This window comes from Xyrauchen texanus, chromosome 36 (assembly GCF_025860055.1).
Source record: "Xyrauchen texanus isolate HMW12.3.18 chromosome 36, RBS_HiC_50CHRs, whole genome shotgun sequence".
NCBI classification, from domain to species: Eukaryota; Metazoa; Chordata; class Actinopteri; order Cypriniformes; family Catostomidae; genus Xyrauchen; species Xyrauchen texanus.
In genome coordinates this window covers 35,824,833-35,846,574 of record NC_068311.1, presented here as the reverse complement: position 1 = coordinate 35,846,574, position 21,742 = coordinate 35,824,833, and the positions used below count along the sequence as shown (strand labels likewise).

The 21,742-nt window shown below is 41.1% G+C and overlaps 1 protein-coding gene across 1 annotated transcript; it reads left to right on the top strand.

Annotated features, from left to right (window-relative positions):
• The first annotated feature begins 65 nt into the window (after positions 1-65).
• On the top strand, positions 66-12,974 carry ankrd49 (ankyrin repeat domain 49). The gene is made up of 3 exons (XM_052107124.1): positions 66-126; positions 4,513-4,730; positions 11,466-12,974. Exons 2-3 carry the CDS (start codon positions 4,521-4,523, stop codon positions 11,916-11,918), a joined length of 663 nt encoding a protein of 220 aa, XP_051963084.1. The 5' UTR covers positions 66-126; positions 4,513-4,520; the 3' UTR covers positions 11,919-12,974.
• Positions 12,975-21,742: the final 8,768 nt, after the last annotated feature.

Genomic DNA, 21,742 nt, shown 5'->3' with positions numbered 1-21,742 from the left:
AAGCTGTCAACGAAAACGATTCGACTGCGTTGTAAACTACATTTCCCATTGCCTTAGCCTAACCCCTTAGTATTCTGCGGAAAAGGCTGCGTTCCGTGTGCTCAACGTGAACAAGGCTGGGAGACGGTGAGTTTTCTTGGTTTTAAGTCAATAAATGTCATTAGGCGGCACTTAAGGGTTCAATAGTTGAATACTCTCTATTTAGCATAACCAGTAAATGGGTATTATGTTAAGTGTTATCACTCCACCCCTGAGAATAAAAGCACTGTGGCGGTACCATGATACTGTGAAATTGGATTGTGAGATGGTCATTTGAGATATTGTTCTCTATGGGACAGAATAAGCAGCATTTTGGTATTTACGTGGTCCACAATAGCACTTCAAATTTTACACTATGGTATTACCATGGTTATGGTACCATGTCCAACATCTATTGATAGCGACAATAGCTGCAGTCTAGACACAATATTTGATGCACCAATCATATAACAGCAAATAAGCACATTTGGTTTGTTTTAGATTAACATTTGTGCGTCAATTTAAAAAAGTTACTCGGAGGTCCTTAAAAAAACAAAAATGTCCGCGTCAAAAATACTGCCATTGTAATATTATATATTAATATTATTTTCCACTTTAACTGACATATATTTTTTAACCAACAGCAGTTGTGATCATAACTACCAAATATTCATTCATTTTCAGGATTTTAACCCTATAAAATGGCAGTTTGTTTATATAATGCCAATGTTGTTTTTTACTCATACACACATACAAAACATATTCTGGCATCCATACCAACACATCCACACAATTTTAGCTGCATCTAGGGTTGCAACGGTATGAGATTTTCACGGTATGATAACCGTCTCAGAAAATATCACGGTATACGGTATGACACAGTATTATCAGTGAAAACAGAAAGGTTATTCTTTTTTTTTCTTTTTTTTGCAGCAAACACTTTATTATAATTGAAACTTGAAACCATTTATTTTTATTAAAGTATTTGTAAAAAAAAAAAAAAAGTCTCCTTTTTGAAAATAAAATAAATAGAAAAAATAATAAAGCTAACAGAATTATAATAAACAATTATAAACATGAAAAAAATAGCATGTAACTATAACATGTTATATAACTAAAGCATGTTAGTTTACATGTTAGCATAACATGTTAAATCAACTACTAAATGAAAAATAACATCAGCTGTGTGAGCTTTTGAAGTAATGTCCTATGATTATTAACAGTTAATATATACTGTAGATGTGTGACAGCACAGCCAGACTGCTCCTGTCTGTACCCTTATCTCAGTGGTTCTCAACTGGTTTTGCTTCAGGACAGATTTTATATTGGACATCAAATGTCGACCTGCCATAGATTAAACATAAACTGTATTTAATGTATCCTGGGTTGCATTTCCTTTTATCTTGCATAGTTTTGTTCATGGTTTTCCAGTATAATGACATGCATCAAGTGACATTAGTTTTGTTGTTGATGTCAACAACAAAATCTACAGGAAGTTTTCTCTCCCCCCTTTTAAAAATTGAAGAGCATATTTACTTATATGAGCCCATTATTATCCCGTTTGTTACCTAATATTACATATTTATACACATATTTCACAAAAGGAAAGGCTCCTCATTACCATGGTTAGGTCAGTGTGCTAGTCTTAAATAATAGTAATAATAATAATAAATTAATGTATTTATGAAAGATAAATACTAGCTGAAAACGCATCTTGAAACTTCAACGAAAACTGCCACTGTTGATATAAAATGAGGTCTAATAGATTCTACCTTTAGATTATTTCATATGAAAGTTACTTTTACTCATGTAAAATCGTGAAACAAATTTGTAAAAGTGATGGTGTGTAATTTATTAATATTTGTAACTATTTTGTTAAAGGGGCCACATTGGCTGTAAATAGTGCATCTGGGGCACATTGTATTACTTTTGAGATACAATGTTCTGCATTTATTTGTTTTTTGTAACCGTTAAGCCCAGAAATAGTTGTGTACTCAATTTTCTGAAGTGTATGACTAATGGGACTATTCTGCAATTACCTAAAGTATTGTATTGCTCTATGTAGATACTTTTCTATCAGGCATTAAAAAACTGAATAAAGGCTGAGCTTATACATTTATTTTACTGTGTCTACTTCCCTGTTAATTTATTATTGAATTTAATTCTCTACATCAGGGGTCTGTTTTAATAATAAAAAAAAATTAAATTTATAGAACTTTTCATGTGTATCGCAAAGCCTGCGAGTTTACATGTTTTTTCTAAAACTTTACCCGTTTACATGCTAAAAGTGTCATGATGTGGGTCTCCTCGATGGTTTGACTTTCAGCACACAACAGAACACCGGCTGCATGACTGTGATAAATGATTATTACAAGAGTTAGATTAACATACAGGTGTGAAGGGACTTCAACATTTCTAAATTGCACAAATAAAAAATACATACACATATTCATCTGTGGCTTGCTTTTGCTCACGTGTCAATGAATACCCCTCCGTGTGTCAATGATGCCGAGACTTTTAAATTTAATTGAATCACTGAGAAGGTTTACCTGCAAAGTAGCACCAAACATCACAAGCAGTCTCAAGAATGGACACTGAGTAACACTTTTCCATGAGCAGAATTTTGAACTACAGATTGCTAAGGGGAAAGCGAGAGACAGAAAAAGTGCACTTGTGTGCATGTTTCCCAGATTGCACAAAATAAGTATAACATTAGGCAGAATATTTCCCATTTGCGCAAGTATAAATCTCAAACTGAGGGTGTTGCGTCTCTTATCTGGCAACCCTGAGCTTGTTAAATGCTTGTGGAGACGCGTGACGTCCCAGTGCAAGTTAACTGAAATATCCAATGGAGAAAAAAAAAACACTTTCAGGATCAATGAGCCAAGCAGACATGGGCAATTTACGGCCGTAAATTGCCCATGTCTGCTTTAGCTGTTTGCGAGATTATCATTAAATCTGCCTCGGCAGTCCTAAATAGTCTATCACTTGGGCGGCTGCCGAAATATCTTCAATGGGAGAACCATGGCATTGTTCTTTCTCTGCTGTCCACGACCCAGTCTGAATAGATAAGTTGAGAAACACTGCTTTAACTCACACACATTCTGTCAGACCCCCTCAACTCACTTCTCTCTGACATTTTCTGCGCTGCGTGTGTGTGTGTGTAGCAAGTTGACGAGTCTCACAGGCAGACAAGGAGGAAAGGAGATTCGCACGCCGGTTGCATTTTTTCTCAATACCGTATATAAGCAAATGTACACGGTATGATAACTGTCAATTCTCAAACCGTGGTATACCGTGAAACCGGTATAACGCTGCAATCCTAGCTGCATCATTTGCTCAATTGGCCTGCAGTGCTCTATAATACACCAAACAGAAAATAGGAAAAAAGCATGCAATTGCTCCATAGCATAAACATGAGAAAAATGGCGCCATCTGGTGGAAATATAAAAAATTGAATTCATGATATTATGCTTAAATGGCAGTGGGATAAAATAATGTTTCAATAGGGTCATTTTTGTCCTGAAGGTCCTGACTGTATAATAGATGTATTTTAGGAACTGAGGTTGAAATATCGAAATTCCCCCAAAAATACACACCTTTGGCAAAATGTATGCCATTGGCATTAACACAGCCAAAATGATTGAAAACATTTTTTTTACATTAAAAAAACTAAAATGTTCCGAAGGTCACACAAGGGTTAAAAAGTTGTTCAAGTGCTGTTTGGTTAAATATTTCAGATAAGTTGTTGTGATGCATGAAATATGTTGGAATTCCAGAAAACAGAATGTCTTTCTGAGATGAGGTAATAATGTCTGGGAAATTATATTGAGGAACTAAGACCAGTTATGTCTGATTTTGCAGCTGTTTTTGTATATTGACATTTTAATGCACTGCCCCCTTACGTTATCTGCCCTCTTAAGTAAACAGGGACATGTTGCTTAGCAATAAGATTCAAACCAATCAGAATTAAGTATTGTGGGATGAGATCATGCAATATAACGTATAAGGCCTGGCCATAAATCAATAAACGAAGGAATGGAAGGAAGCTGCAGCCTGTCTGAGTTGTTGTTGTGCAGCCTAAAGAACAGAATACATTAGAAATCAGAGAAGAACCAGAGTTAATGTATCCATGTTAGTTAGGATGTACAAGAAAGCCTCGTAAAACATCAAGAGTGAGCACATCCTAAAAGGACGAGACACCTCTCGGTAGAGGTAGATTTGTGAGGTATCTGGGAAACCAGTGAAGGATTCAAGTCAGATTTAGAATTTCTATGACAGTGTACTAATAAATGGAAGGAATGCCATTCTGTCATGCAGTTTAATACAGATGAGTATTGAAACAGGCTAAAAGCACCTCATGTCTTGAGTTTCTATATAATAACTAAATTGCACCTGAATTCACTGTAGTGATGTAATCACTCTGACACACTCTCTCTCTCTCTCTCTCTCTCTCTCTCTCTCTCTCTCTCTCTCTCTCTCTCTCAAGCGTAGGCTCAGTGATGGAGTTTCCAGAGGGGTTTAACCAGCTCGACCTGCTGGAGTCTCATGGCCACATGATTCCGTTGGGGACAAAGAGTGGCTGGGATGAAGAGAAAGATGAGGAGGATGAGGATGAAAGCTGCCACACTGAGGAGTGGTATCAGCAACAAGAGCTCAAATTACAAGAAACCCCCAATGAACTGATATTATGGGCTGCTGAGAGGAATAGAGTAAGTGGTCTTTAACCCTCTGGGTCTGAGGGTGTTTTGGGCCCTGGAGAAGTTTTGACATGTTTGACATTTATGGTTTTTTCTAGAGATGCACCGATTGCAATTTTCTTGGCCGATTTCCTATTTTTTGCAAGTGTGACCTGCCGATACCGATTTTTTCCGATTTTCTTTCTAAGAACTTTTATTGACCACATATACAAACAAAATCTACCTTTCTTCAATGCTAAATTTTGTTTTCATAATAAAATAAATAATTAAACATTACAATTTCCCCCAAACTGCACTAAGTTACAGGATCTTCTCTCACTTAAACATCTCTCAAAATAAAGTGCTCTGTGACTAGAAAGAGGTAGAAATAACAATTAACTGCAAATGAGTTGCTTTATATAACAGATGTCATTTTCCACTATTTTTATAAATGGACCTTTTTCTCTTTATTACTCGTCTAACAAAACAATTCCAAAGATCTGAAAAACTGAAGTGTCCAATACGCTCAACTTACGTTAGATGTCCAAATATCAGTTGTAAAACTGAGCACTGCTTCGGGAACGGCTTGCATACCTGTCAACACTCCCGTTTTTCCCGGGAGTCTCCCGTTTTGTTATTTCTCCCCAAAAAACTCCCGTAATTTGTATGGCCCAAACCACGTTATATGAATAATCACATCAATATATTATTCCAAGGTGGTCCAGTTGCCAGATCTTGAATGAAACACATCCTACTCACACAATCGACACATTACAAATAATTTATGACCTCAATCTGGCAACCTACAACCCATTTGCACTGTTGATATCTGCGAAGGTAGTAGACGCGGGATGTTAAATCAAGCATTACTGGTAGATGGAAGAGGAAGACTCAGCTGGTGCTCCGGTGAAAAAAACAAAATATACATGTAAATTTAACAGCAGCTGGATGGAAGAATTGAATTTCCTATCCCGAAGCCATATCGACAATGCCCACGCCTTTTGCAATGTGTGTCGCACTGATTTTAATATCGGACACGGTGGGAAAAATGACGTTAAATCACAACGGCACAATTTGTATGTATTTAGCCTGCCTCTGCCATCCAGCACCCCACTTCCCCTCTCCCGGATTTGTGTACCCAAATATTGACAGATAACAGGCTGCGTGTGTTACATGACACGAGATTTATCAACTTGGGCAACGCGATGTCGGAAAGTACCTCATACTCTGTATCGAGGAAATTTATCAGATTTCTGAACCCTTTGTCCTCAACTGTGGAGAACGGCTGGTCATCCAGGGCCATGAATTCCGTAATTTTCCTCGTAATTGCTTTGGTATTTCCGCTGCTCATACCAAGGGATGATAGGAGAGGCTGCTGACTTGTGGCTGCTCTGAGCTCTGGCTAGCTTTACCAGCTTTCACTTTTTAGCTTCTTTTTTAAAATGGGCATTTTCAGCTGGGTGATGGTGTCATAAATGTCTAATTAGGTTTGTTGATCCGAAAGTTATTGTGGTGGTTCCCCCACGGTTTACTTTATTACACATTTCGAACTTTATGTATTCTAAACTCACACATTGAAGATCTCCCACGCCAATGACATGTTTACATGCAGCTGTGACGTTATTGCCTGCGCCTCTGGCAACAAAACAGACCGGCTTGCAATCGGTAAGACGTGAGGCTGACCGGCCGGTGTCCGGGCCGAGCATGCGGTAAATCGGCTAATTCCGGTCCCTGGCCGGTTGATCTCTAGTTTTTCAGTTATATTAATGGCTAAAGTCTGATAGCACTGTATTCAACACAAACAGGGCTACAATAATATGTGAGCAACATGTGTGTACATGTTTGTATTTTTGAGAAAATAACGTTTATGCATGGTTTTTGAACAAACTAAATGTTTAAGTCATTGACATAAGGCCATATAACACATACTAAACATTTGTCCACAAGACCTTTGAGAATTGGATCTTGTAGCCTAGAGGTTTTGCTACAAATGATGTGAACCATTCTGATCAATTATTCATACAAAACAATATAGTAATTTAACTTTTGTAAGACACTTTTAGTGTTAGAAAGATCATATGCGAGGAGGCGTGAACTATCATGAATATTGATTGTAATTCACACCTGAGGAGACAAAAGACCCATCCTCTGGGCCTATCAATGAGGAATGTGACAGAAAGAGAATGAATGTGAGGAGACTAAATGATCAAAATTAAGTTTTAAGTTAAAAGATGTAATCTGACTATACATTTTCTTTACATAAAGACTTTACTTAATTTTAGACCTACACTACCATTTAAAAGAAGTCTCTTCTGCTCACCAAGACTACATTTATTTCATCCAAAATACAGTAAAAACTGTGATATTTTGAACTATTTTTACAATTTAAAAGAACAGTTTTCTATTTGAATATATTGTAAAATGCAATTTGTGAACAAAGCTGAATTTTCAGCATCATTACTGCAGTCTTCAGTGTCACATGATCCTTCAGAAATCATTATAATATGCTGATTTTCTAATATGGGCATATTTAAAGTGCATTTTACTAATTTAACCTGAACACAAATTTCCAAGCACAAGTTTTGTGGATAATGAGGAAGCATAAACACTAGTTAAAATATAATCTAAACATTCATATTATTTTTATATCATATTACATATCATATTTATGTCTTACAGCATACAATTTAAAGACCTGCTTCAGCAGAAACAGCATTTAAATGTAACTAAAACTTGCTTATTAGGAGTCATATTTCAAATGTCAATACTCTGAATCCTGGCTGGCAAGTCTGGAAACAGTCCCACTAGTAAAATATGTACATGTTTATATAAAATAGCATGTCAACTAATGAAAACTAAATGACTTACTCGTCCGAAATTGTATCCCCGTCTGGATCAAGTCCTCTCTTCAAAATACAAACCTTTCATCGGAGTCCCGCTCTTCTTCTGAGGAAAATGTTAACTCTTTGTCACTATCCAGGAGCTTTCTCGCCTGTGTATCGTGCTATCTTTCAAATGCATAGAAAAGTGAATGGACTAGTTGTTTTTAAAGCACAGTCGGGGGCGTTTACCATTTGCATTGATCGTCTCAGTACATTACCGTATGACTATTGAGCCCTCTGCTGGTGGGTGGGATCACATTAGAGATAATTAGCTGAGCCAGGAGAAACTGTACATCGCTTTATTTCATACAGATTACATTGCAGGAGAATATTTGTTTTACATTTTTATTTTGTTTTATTTAAAAGTAGACATTTTAAGCTTTCTTTGGACATATGTTTCATGTTTGTGTGATAAGTATTCGCAGAGTTTCATTTCATTTTTGTGACGCGTTTCAGAAATATGCTTGTGAACACAGTGACTGCTGTAAGCTCACCCTTTTTATTTTCTTTATTTTACAAAAGCAAAAGGTTTTGTTGTTATTGTGAGTGTACACAAATAAAAGTAGACCCTTTATAGTCTCTAATGATGTCTTACACTTATCTGTATGCCCCAAAATGTTTTTAATGTTGTTTCCGCTGTAATGATGAAAAAATCCAGACCCCAGAGGGTTAATGGTGCTGTGCTGTGAATCAAAGTAAGTGTGCTGAGGAATTTTCAGGGACATAATTCGTCTCACTTTTGTCAAATAAATGCAGTGATTAGTAGCTAAGCAAGTTTCCTCCAAAAATGAAAATACTTTATGTCATTATTTAGTCTACCTGGCCACTCTGCGTCTGTTCCATAAAATGAAAGTGAAAATAGCTAAAAGCACCATAAAAGAATCATCAAAGTGGTCCATTTATCTTGTGCACTATATTCCAAATCATCTAAAGCTTTTCAAAAGCTTTGTGGAAGGAACAGACAGAAATTTAGAGAAATAGTTCCAAACATGTAAATTGAGTCATCATGAGTACTAGTTTGCATGTCAATGCAACCAATATTTTCTTTATATTCTTTCAGATTTTTCCATTATTTCCTTCATCATAAATGCCATAATCTGTTATTACAAAAATTAAAACATTTTCAGGTCAAATTACAAAAAATCCACCATAGTTTTACAATGTTTTTAGAAACTGACTTAAATAAATGTTAGGTAAGGACAAGGTTTTGAACACCAGACGTTTTTATGTAGTCTCTCAATAATACACATTTGTTCATTGAAATATCTTCCATTGTGTAGCTTTAATGCAGTAAATGTTTAATTTTTGTAAGCGATGTGTAAAGCTATTGTGAGGGAATGTGAATCTATTTGAGAAAATCCCTCCCTGTCCTCTATTTGGTTCTATTAAACCAGGAAAGAAATTGAGTTGAATTGTGCAGGACTGGCTGATCTGACTGATTCAGGGGTATTTCACAATACTGACTACACAGTATTTGTATATTTGAGTTAGTGTGTGTACGTACTTGGCTATAGTTTGGGGACATTTTGGGATGTACTTGTTTGGAAAAACAATCCATACATTTATTAATGATTTAAAAAGATATATATAATATGGCAAAAAAAAAAAAAAAAGAGTTTTCTCTCAGGTTTAGGGTGTGGGTTAAAGTAATTTAAAGTAATACAGTTAGCACAAAGTTTATGGTATGTCTTTATTTTGTGTGTGTGTGTGTGTGGTTTACGAGGACATTTTTTTTAGGTTACAAACTGGTAGTTAATTACAAGGGTATAAAAACACAAAATAATTATGTCTATGGAGAGTCCTCATAATGATAGCTGCACTGGCGCGTGTGTGTGTAAATGTACAAATTTGCACACTAAATGTCATGCATCCATAATGAGATGGATAAGTAAACACCTTTCAAACTTACCGTACTCATGACAGTATGCTTGCATGACATTTTATAAATCTCTTCATGTCACAGAAGGGCAGTGAGCAGTCTAGATGAACAATTACATTCATGTATCTGACGCACAACAATTTCTACCAAATAATCTAAATGTGAACATAGGTGGCCTTTTCCAGGACGTCTCGGATCACCTTTAATAGTTCTCTCATGATTTCATTATATATACACATAGATCTGAGCGCCTCTCAGCCTTTTAGGCTATAGGGAATTTTACCCATACTCAATACTTGATGAAGTATGAAAATAGGTGTGTTTGTGGTTTGTACACAACAGCATTTGTGTAGATGGACACAGTTCATTCTGACATTTAATGTCATGCAGGAAACATTGAGCAAATCTCTGTGCTTTGTAGCATTGAGCAGCCATCTGGTCAAATTTTCTCTGTATATTTTTCTATGTATATTATTGTGGCTGCATAAAATATATTGATTTAAAGTGCAGCTGCCGTATTATAGATCCATCTCTGGAGAGCAGACCCACCTCATTAAAATGCCAAATGCCATCAGCATGCTTCAAGCCACTGACATGTCATGAAGAGAGAATAAATGAGTTGAATGTGAATGTTTTATTTGGTGTTCAGTAAAGCATTTTGAGAGAGGAATGTTCTGAAAGCAAATAGCTTCTTTGAATTATAGGAGTGTTCTGGGTTAAAGGCAATTTAAAGGAATATTCCGGGTTCAATACAAGTAAAGCTCAATCAGAAGCATTTGTGGAGTAGTGTTGATTAATTGTGAAAATGTTTGACTTGTCCCTCCTTTTAAAAAAATCAAATCTGTGAGGCACTTACAATGTATGTAATTAATGGATATTAAAGGGTCAACAGAATTTTGTCGTCATGGCAATGAAGTTGTAAAACAGTATATAACTTCACACAGAAATGCTTTTTTATAACATATTAACGTGCATACTGCATAATAATTGTGATTCTTGAGAACAGATTGGCCTCATTGACTTCCATTTTAAGTACCTCAATGTAACCTAGATTTTTTTATTTTTAAGGAAGGACAAGACTATTAATTTTGTGGTATTGAACACAGAATATTCCTTTGACAAGCACATTACTAAAAGGTATAGGTCAGACAAAAAATTTTATTCTCTCACCATTCTCAAGATTATTTCATATTTTTACAGAACTTTCAAAAATAATATAAAGGCAGCATAAAAGTAATCCAGACTCCAGTGGTTAAATCCATGTCATCTGAAGCGATATGATAGCTGTGAGTGAGAAACCGATTCCTGTTCTTCATGCATATCGCCACCTACTGGGTAAAGAGGTGAATTTATAGTATAAAAAAAAAAAAACTTCAAATCCATGTCTTCAGAATCAATTTTAATCACTGGTGTCATATGTGTTACTTTTATGCTGCTTTTATGTGCGTTTTTGAGCTTCAAAGATTTGGACTCTGTTTACTTGCATTGTATGGATCCACAGAGCTGAGATATGCTTCTAAAAATATTTGTTCAGCAGAAGAAAGAAGGCCATACATTTCTGGGATGACATGAGGGTTAATACGGTGACAAGAAAAAGTATGTGACCCTTTGGAATTAGCTAGATTTCTCCATCATTTGATCTCAGTGACAGCATTGTGAATGTTTAATAAGATGTGTTCAATAAAGACATGAAAGATAATAATTGTTTGTGTGTTGTTAGCTTAAGCACATTGTGTTTGTCTATACTTGTGACTTTGATGAAGATGAGATCACATTTCTGATCAATTAAAGCAGAAAATCAGCTAATTCCAAAGTGTTCACATACTTTTTCTTGCCACTAAATAATTATAATTTTCTGTTCTCTTTTTACAAACCATGTTGTAATTAACAGCATATTGCAGATGCTTTTGATATTTACCCAGAATATTCCTTTATTAATACTCTAAAATATAAATGCCTGGAAGAAATATGTACTAATGCATTGCCCTTTCCGTCTTTCTCTCACAGTTGGCCACAGTAGAACATGTAATTGCGTCGGACCCCACCCTTGCTAATTGTCGTGATAGTGATGGTTACACCCCTTTACACCGTGCTGCCTATGGTGGCCATTCTGCCGTGGTTTCAGCCCTTTTGGATGGTGGAGCTGATCTTCACGCGAGAACAACAGATGATTGGACGCCTTTACATAGCGCCTGTCGGTGGGGTCACACCGCTGTGGCTTCCTGTCTTTTGCGTCGGGGGGCAGATGTCAATGCCATGACAATGGGCCGACTCACACCACTGCAACTGGCAGCAGGAAATGCCGCAGCTTATCAGACGATTGAGCTATTGTTGGCACAGCGCACCCTACAGGCAGGACTGAAAAACAGCGCAGGAGAGACCGCATTTGACATCGCACACCGCACAAGTGCACATCAAATGCTGTTTGAGATGGCAGAGCCTTGTAATAACATATACTGACTCATATATGTTCAGCGTTCAACTTCAACATCAAGCTTAGAAATGTATTTCACATTGAAAATGTGATGTTATGTTTTCATGACTGGATCCTAGAGGAGATCCTTCAGCGTGCAGGTTCACAACAATATGTAATTCTAGTCATTGTCCAGTTAAGTATGTTGTGTGCATCTAAGCATGTGCTGTATGTTGAGAATGTTAACTGTGATTTCAAACTGGCTTGTACAATTGCAGCTCTCACATTCTGAAGATGGCACATTGTTCCCTGCTGGCATTATTCATGAATTATTATTTAATAGCCAAATGTTTGTTTGTAATAATGACACATTTGCATGGAGGAGCAGCACCATGACAACGGAAATGGAGTGTATGAATGTATGCAGCACTCATCTCCACTAGTGTCTTAAAAAACTCTAATTTAAATTAAAGCTGTCTTAGCTTCACCCGGGTAGCCGACGAATAACTTGGACATGAAAAACTTGGAAAAAAAACATAACATCAAGATTTTTTGTATGTGCATGTACATATGTGTAGGGGAGAGTGGGGTAATTTGTCAGGTTGATGTGTTGTCCCTTAAAGGAAAATTCCAGTTTCAATACAAGTTCATCTCAATCAACAGCATCTGTGGCATAATGTTGAGAGGTTCAACCCTTGTGCCGTGTTAATTTGACCGGCCCGCTAAGATTGTTTATAAACCTCTAATATTCCATATATTATCACAAGATATTGCTTTAGACCATAACTTACAACAGACTATATACCGATTCAAATGAGCCCAAACATAACATAATATGATGAGTAGATCTTAATATATTCCTCAAAGAGTGTACATGGAAAGACACAAGTTTGCTCAACACACGTGTTATGTGTGTGTGTGCACACGTCTGAGGACTTTGTATGTGCAAACACACTTCCACATACAGCTTGTGTTCATCTAAAGGAGTGAGATGCTCCTAAAAACTAAATATTTCTGTATTTTGTAGTCTAATCCATTCATTTCCAATGGCCGGTCATTTTTGACCAGGAGCACAAGTGTAACAATTTGAAATAAACAAAAAAAAAAAGGTAAAGAAAATGGTCTAATTCTTTTTTGTGTGTGTTTTTTTCAGATACCATATGTGCAATAAAAGCACTTATGTTAATTCTTCTGACCCTTCGCTAAGCTCCTACCCTACCGTTGTTCGCTCTGCTGAAGCCCATGTACACACGCATGAAATCACTCTATCATTCTAATTGGATTATAAGAGTAGACTGATTGCTATAAAAGGAGGGAAGAAGTGCTTCCAATCATTGTGTTCTTGTTAACAATGGCTACCTCCAAAAAAACACGTGCAGCCATCATTGCTTTGCATCAAAATAGCCTCATATGCACATCCTTGCATTTTCCAGCATGATGGACCACCATGTCACAAAGCAAGAGTGATAATGAAATTTTGGATCCATAGCCAGGCAACTCCCCAGATATTATTTCATGTTATTTGTGTTATCCGTCTATTGCGCAAGAGAAACAAAAAATAAACGATATATAGGCGCAGGGTTAGTGGCTAATTCATACAAATTCTTGTGCTCCATGCTAGGGAAAGTATTTAGTACTATGAATTTAAACGCTTTATTAAAGAAAGGTAAAAACGCTCAATGATTGGATGCCTTGCGAGGTTCGGACATGTGAATGGCGAGCTCTGCGCGCTTTGCTAGTTTTAATACTATTAATGTTATAAACCGGTGATATTCAATACACTCTGTTACATAACTGTTCTAGGAGGGCAATATGTCAAAGAATTACAAATCTTTGCACTCTGGAGACATTTAAAGACACTTACGTGCTCAAGCTGCCACCCTCGAGCTGCAGGCCACAAGCCAGGGAGCCGATTTGGTCAGGAAATTGCGGGAAATTGGACGAGAAATGTTGAACATGTCGGCAATGCTGATGAAGTCCGTAGCTGACTTGGAGGATCTTGCAGTATTACGTCGATCGAGCACTGACATTGAGCCAAAATTCACTGAGATGGTTACAAGAGTGGGGGATGTTGAGAAATGGATAGATTATCTGGAGTCATTGGAGAGGGAATTTTCTTCTAATCTGCTAGGGACTAAGGTGGATTTGGAGCATGTCTGGGAGAAGTTGGAGGACTTGGAGAACTGTAGCCCGCAGAATAACGTCTGTATTGTTGGAATTCCTGATGCCGAAGAAGGATATGGAGAAATTCTTGGATAGATTCTTTCCGAGTCTGCTCGACGTAACGGGCCATAAACAAAAAATTGATCGAGCTCACAAAGTTCCGGCTCGGCGATCCACTGAGGGAGACAAACCCTGATCAATTCTGGCCTGATTTCTGAGATTATCCGATAAAGATCTCGTGTTATGCGAGGTGAGCAGTAAAGTGTGGGGAAATGAGTGAGTAGTCAATGAAGACGATAAGCATGGATATTGAGCAACTGCAATCAGCTGAGAGGCATTGCTTCGGATGCGGCTCGATCAACTGCAAGCACATTACTGGTGGTGTGTGTACATGCAAAACTGTCTACAGAGGGACAAAATAAATGGCACTTGCTGATCAGATTAATATGTGAAACGGTAGAGTTTTCCAGTGGAATAAAGCAACGCAGCGACCACGTGGTACAAGATGGCGGCGACAGAAATTATGCGGAGCTCCGCATTTAACGAAACAGTACACAGAACTGCAACACTAATTTAAGTCATCTACGAGCATGCTGAAAAGTGAAATTCATTCAGCCCCTCCGTGTTTCCTAAACATCCGAATGTCATTCCTGAAGTCACTATCGGAGAATGAGGACAGAAAGCTAAATTGTCATACAACAACCTGATGCACCAGATTGATGCTGGAGTGAACAATGGACACAGAGAATCTGAGGTCATCAATGCTATAATAAGAGCAGTCAGTCCATGTATGAGCCTGCGTGATATGCTGGAGATCAAGATAGATTTAACCCTTTCTCAGTTGCGTACGATTCAGAAAGGTCATTACAAGGAAGGAAGCTCAACTGACCTTTACCATCGGCTGATAAACATAACTCAAGAAAGCAGTGAGTCACCACAAAACGTTCTGTTCCGAGCAATGGAATTGAAAGAAATACTTTTAGCTGCTGCCAGAGAGCCTGACGGAGAAGAATCATACAGTCCTGATCCAATTCAGAAAAGATTTATGCGTGCATTCGGAACGGGGTTATCCAATGACCACATTAAATATCAGCTAAAAAACCTGCCTTGATGATCATACAATCACAGATGAAGTTCTCATCACAAAGATGAACGAAGCGGCAAGTCTTGAGTGGGAACGATAACAAAAGTTAAAGAAAAGCACTCACATCAAAGAGACTAAAGTCAATGAAGTACAGGCAGAGCTACGTCAAGAAAGAATGGGCAATGCCACTGGAGGTAAAGAACAGTCCGCATGCTCACAAGTAAAAGCTTTGAAAGCCCCACAGGTTGTGGACAAGAAAGACTCTGAGCTCTATGAGGTCATCAAGCAGTTGAGAGAGGAGATCGGAGAAATGTGGATAAGTGATGATCACTTACCATTCAGCACCTCCACAGCCGCGAGAAAGGAAGCGGGGATGCCGTGGATGTCAAGAGAGTGGTAGAGGTTACTAATGACACCATTGTTTCAAATGTGGGCAAAGTGGACATCTTTTCAGTGGATGCAGGGGATCACCCTCTGGAAAGGGAGAACAGAAAGAGGAAACCCATTTAACAGTATGACGGTAACAACTGACCCTCAAAGGGAACAGACTAAAATCACAAGTGAACTCCTGTGTGATTAAGCAGTTGGAAGCCCAGGAGGAAGCAGAAAGAGAGCCATCTACAGCTTATCAAATCTGTAAGTGCTAATCAGCTGTCTACCAAACGTAATTGCACAGTGAACCTGAACCTGATTGGAAAGAAATGTATCATGAACTGTTTCTTCGATGGCGTGGCAAAACAAAGCACTATGGGATACTGGCTCACAAGTATGTCTCATGAATGAAAAATGGAGTAAATTATACCTCCCACACACAACACTACTCTGTCTCAAAGAGATCCTAGGTGCTGAAAGCCTCACTGGTCGAGCAGTGAATCAAATGGTCATCCCGTTCAAATGCTGGGTCGAAGTGACATTCAAGCTGGGAACAGACAAAGCCACACCATTGGAATTGGAGGTACCTTTATTAGAATCTGGTGATGATGGGGTAGCAGAGGAACCCATTATTGGATACAATGTCATAGAGTATCTTCTGAACAGTAGCGTAGAGCAACCTACCAGTTTAACGACCAAAGCCATTAGTACTGCACTTTCCTGAGACTGCAAGAAAGCAGAGGTGCTGCTGGACTTAGTGAGGAGCCAAGACGATGGGTGCAGTGACGGAATAGTGAAAGCGGGAAGGTCAGTAACAGGAATTACAACAAAACAAGCTAGAACTGTGAAATGTTGCATTAAAACAGGTCCTTAACGGGCCCTTTACTCTTTGCTCTTTTTATGGTGGATGTGTGTGTGAAGTGGTCAGACGGATTGAGGATGGAGGAAAACATTGTCCGCCTCCAGAGAGAGTCCTGTTCACATATCAGCATTCCAGTGATCAATGATACTATTCATGACATCAACCTGCCTCCACATGCAGTTCTGGGCCATATACAGTGAGTAAAAGCCATCTACCCCACTGAGATGAGACCAGTGACAGCACAGCAAGAGAGTGCCTGTGCTACTGTCGCACACACCACCCAAAGCCTGTTCCATAAAGACAAGGAACGAGTTATCCAATCCACAGAAAATGTTGACATGATGTTACCGACTCGACAGAAAGACTTATGAGACCCTCCTGTTCGAGTCGATGATCTAACACCTGAACAGCAGCAGAACGCTTTTGAGAGAGGAGAGTGATGCTTTTGCTCATGATGACAGTGATGTGGGATGTATTCCATCGCTCCAGCTAAAGATTCGCCTCAGTGAGACCACACTAGTGAAGCACACGTACATGCCTGTCCTGAAGCCATTGCGTAAAGAGGTAAAAAAAAATCCATAAAGTATCTGTTGAATAAGGGATGGATTACTAAATCCAAGTCCCCATATTCCTCGCCGGTAGTCTGTGTGCGTAAGAATGATGGAACTCTCTGCCTCTGCTGTGACTACTGCAAGTTAAACAAGAAATTGATGCAAAGCCTATCACCAGGGGTTCGTAGAAGAGTCCAGTCATCCTCTCACTGTGTTCATAACACCGTGGGGATTATATGAATGGATGAGAGTCCCTTTTGGATTGGCAAATGCACCTGCCGAATTCCAAAGGAGCATGGAGGAGTGCCTGTGTGAACATCGAGAGGAGGTATTTCAACTTTATTTAGATGATAATCTAGTTCATTCAAAGACATTTGAGAATCATCTTCAGGACATCAGAAAAGTTTTGCACGATGGACTTTGCCGACATCACTCCTGTCCAAGAGCTGAAGGAGAGGACCCCTAAGACAGTTGGCGAGGTGAGAAAGTTATTAGGATTTCTCTCTTACTACCGGTCCTACATTCAAAACTTTTCCTGCAAAGCCGCACCTCTTAACATGGTACTCGCTGAAACAAAGACATCAAAGAAATAAATGCTGCCGAAGAGTAAGAGGGAGGGGAAAAACCACTAAGGACATCTTCCATCGTCCCATCCAGTCACATGGACAGATGAACATAAAGAAGTTCTTTGTGAGTTAATTGACAACTTATCAAATGCACCAGTGCTAGGATATCCAGATTTCAATGAACCCTTTGTACTCCACTGCAGGAAGGCCTCGGAGCAGTGCTGTATCAAAGACAGAGAGGCAAATTAGTGGTGATAGCGTACGGCTCAAGAACCCTAACCCCTCCTGAGGGGTGATCATCTCCACTCTGGAAAGTTTTTGGCCATGAAGTGGGCCATATGCGAGCAGTTCAGAGACCGCTCAGAGATGTGTACAGATAACAACCCTCTCACGTATTTGATGTCAACAGCCAAACTAAATGCCACAACATACAGATGGGTAGCCAAACTTACTGACTTTCAATTCACTATAAAATACCACCCAGGAAAGTCGAATGGGGACTGCGCATGCTGCTGCAGATGGAACAGTCCATGCAAACCTGTTCAGAAGAAATACACAACGTCATGATCAGCATAACTCTGTCAGTGATTGTACAGATTTGTGAGAGAGAGCCATGGATGTGTCCACTTATCATAGAAACAGCATTGTCTGGAGAATAAGAGAATGAGCTGCTCACATCAGTTGCCGAAAATCCCAAGGAAGTCTTGAGAAAAGCCCAAGAGGGAGATCCTGAAATTAGAGAAGTCTTGACGGATCTCAAATCTAAACCACAAACCACAAACAGAAGCTGAGGTAAAGAGGCTTGGGGTCTGATGAGGGAAAGAGCTAGATTATACCTGGATGAACATGGTCTCTTGTTCCAGAAAACAGCAACACATTATATAGAGATATGGGTCACTTAGGGGCAGAACGGTTGTGGAACTTGATCAGAGATAATTTTTACTGGCCCAACATGCAAAAGGAAGTGGAACATTATGTCATGTGTGCCAGTAGCTGCTTGAGAAGCAAACGTCCAAACAAAGCAACCAGAGCTCCATTGACTAACATCACCACAACATATCCATTTGAGCTGGTTTCTATAGATTTTCTGCATCTGGAGAAGTGTAGAGGAAGTTATGAATATATTTTAGTTGAGATGGACCACTTCACATGCTTTGCTCAAGCGTATGCATGTAGAAACTAGAGTGCCAAGACTAAGGATGGCTGTAAAATATTCACGTGCACAGCAAGCGATGTCCTTCATAAAGTCAATGGAGTAAGTTATTTTGTGGTACTCACATTGCAGTCGAGTGGACCGACTCACTAAATATTCACTTGACTGTCTGAGGAAATTGAGCATCTTTTTCATTTCTTTTTGTGATGGTTCTGCTTAGCGGCTGTAGTTTGTTTTGTGGAGTAACACTGCTTCTGCACGTTCTTTGTGCTTATGCCTCGTATTGGTTGGAGTATGTTTTGTGGTGTATTTCTTACAAGTCATTGGAGAGATTAAGTCATTTGTTGCACTCATGTAGCAGCCGAATCGGCTGGCTTTTTTTTTGTTAGTTTTTTTGTGCTGGTTCTGGCTAGCAGCTGGAGTTCTCTTACGAGAGATTCTCTCGTATTGCGTAAGCTAGCTTACGCTACGGGAAAGATTCATCTTTTCTGAGATATTGAAGCCAAAAAATGATCCTTAATTTTGTAACCATTGTCAACGCAGTGCAGCAGCTGCATACCTTGAGCGGGCTAGCTAGCGAGCTCATTGGTTGCTCTGCGGCAACCGCTGCAGCCTATAGACGAACTTGAGTGAACTTGCGTCCAATGACAGGCGCCCGCGCCGTCACTGTATCAAAGCCCGCCAGAATGGGCGTGGCTAGAGTGCATATAAGCGTAAGTTCGTAGGCTGGAACCCTGATTTTCATCTATTCAGCGAAGCTCTTCGCATCTCTGAACTGCAGAAGCCGCGTCGCCGTTCGAGGGGCATCTAGCAAGCTTGGACAGCGCTCGAAGAAGCCGGCCGTCTTCGCCACCTTCAGCCATCCTGCGAGCTACGCCATCCGGCGACGTATCCTTTTAGAGCAAGCTAGTTCCTCAGCGTAACTTCACAAAAAGAGCAACGAGCGTCTTTTTAAAGATGCCTCGCACCACCTGCGCCTCATGCCGCGCCCCTCTCAGCGCCGGAGACCGCCACCTCATCTGCGCTCTCTGCCTGGGACTGGAACATGCAGAGCTCGCCCTCGCTGACGGCGGATGCGACCTCTGCGAGGAGCTTCCGATGTCGACCCTGCGGGCTCGACTCGAAGCACTCAAAACCGAAGCCGCCGCGCCTTTCGTTTCGCCGCGCAGAAAGAAGCGCCGCTCCCAAAGGCTGCCGGAACCGGTGTTAGAAGCGACTACCTCGCCGGAGCCTCTCCCTCGAGCCTCGCTTTCACCCAACCCCGCCCCCCCCGGGACACACAGTTGCCGCCGAGCGGCCGCACTGTTGCCATCTCGGATAACAACGCGGAGGATAAGGGCTGCTGTTCCATCATGGCTTCGGACAGCAAGGAGTGGTCAGGCTCCCAAGCCTCCTCCTCGGCCCAGGAATCCAGCAGGACCCGCACCGGAGTCGAGGAAGAACTAACGCGCCTCCTCACACAGGCCGTCGACCGCCTCGGGCTCGAGTGGTCACCACCCTCTGAGCAGGCTCCCAACAGACTGGATGGCTGCTTTCTTCAGAGCCGTCGCCACGCGGCACCCACGGCCCGGGCCGCTCCCTTCCTGCCGGAACTCCACGCCGAGCTCTCTAAATCGTGGAACGCGCCTCTCTCGGCCAGGAACCGATCCCATGTCTCCACCTCTCTCGCTTCGGTGGATGGCCCCACCGAGAGGGGCTACTCTTCCATCCCCCGGTCGAGGATTCGGTAGCAGCACACCTTTGCCCGCCCTCCATGAGATGGCGGTCTAAGCCAGTGCTCCCGTCTAAGGCCTGCAGAACTACTTCCGCCTGTGTTGATCGCGCCTATGCCGCTGCCGGCCAAGCCGCATCTGCTCTGCATTCCATGGCCGTTTTACAGATCCTCCAAGCGGACCTTCTTCAAGAGTGGGATGAGAAAGGCAGGCACCCAGAGGCTGTTTCAGATCTAAGGAGCGCGACGGATCTCGCCCTTCGCGCCACCAAAGCTGCAGCTCAAGCCTTAGGGAAGTGCATGGCCGTGCTGACTGTGACCGAGAGACACCTATGGCTAACGCTAGCCAACATGGGAGAAGCTGAATGCTCCATGTTCCTCAACGCGCCGCTCTCTCCGTCCGGTCTCTTCGGTTCCGCGGTGAGTGGCATTGTTGACCATTCTCGGAAGTCCAGAAAGCCACCCAAGCCATGAATCTCTTCCTGCCTCGTCACGCTAGCTCCTCTGCAGGCCGCCCACGTGACCAGCCTCCTGCACTAGCCTCTTCACAACGCCCAGCTCAGCAAAGCCAGACTTCTCAGCGTCGACAGGGCGGCCGCCCTAGAACGCGCTCAGACAGCCGCCGCAGACCGCCGCCCCCCCGCGGGCCTCGGCCTAAGATTGCGCTGAAACCTGAGCAACCGAAGTCCTCCTAGCTTTGTTGAGGAAACGACGCTTCAGTCCCGCCGCGGCCGGACCACCCTCAAAGCTTCGCCCCCTGTCAGTCCCCTTCTCTCAGGCTACTGCAGTGGTGGATTCAGCAGCCAACAAGCCGGTGATACTGCCCGCTTGCCTGCACTCAAACGCCGTTTTCACGGCGACCCAAAGAAATCTTGTAAAAAGCAAACATGCCTTATGTGTAGAAAATGTGCCCACAATCCAGTGTTCACCCCTACACACAAGCATTACACTTCCCGTGTCCCTATCAGAGCCCACTCACATAAAGCGGGCACAGCCAGCTCGAGTGTTAGAGTCAATAAACGCGCCCATGAATCCGTGCGCGCGCCCTTCTCTGCCCGCTCTGTCACACGGCCAGCAAACACCTCTCTGTATGTAAGTCCCATGCCCGTGACTATGCTCGCAGATCACTTCACAGATGTGACTCTTTCCCCATTCACCTCAATCGGGAAGTCACTCACAGAACAGCCTGTCCCTGCTGTCTGCGAGCAGTCATGCATAAGCACAGTAAGCTCGCTCACACATTCTGTTCAGCTGCTGTGTGCGGCAATCAGGGCTGACTTGGCCATTCACCCTCTAGCGTTACGCTTCAAAGCGTGGAATGCTATCCCAGGGATATCCAAATGGGTGTTAAGCACAATAAAACAGGGCTATTTGCTACAGTTCGATCGCCGCCTCCCCGCTTCAGAGCT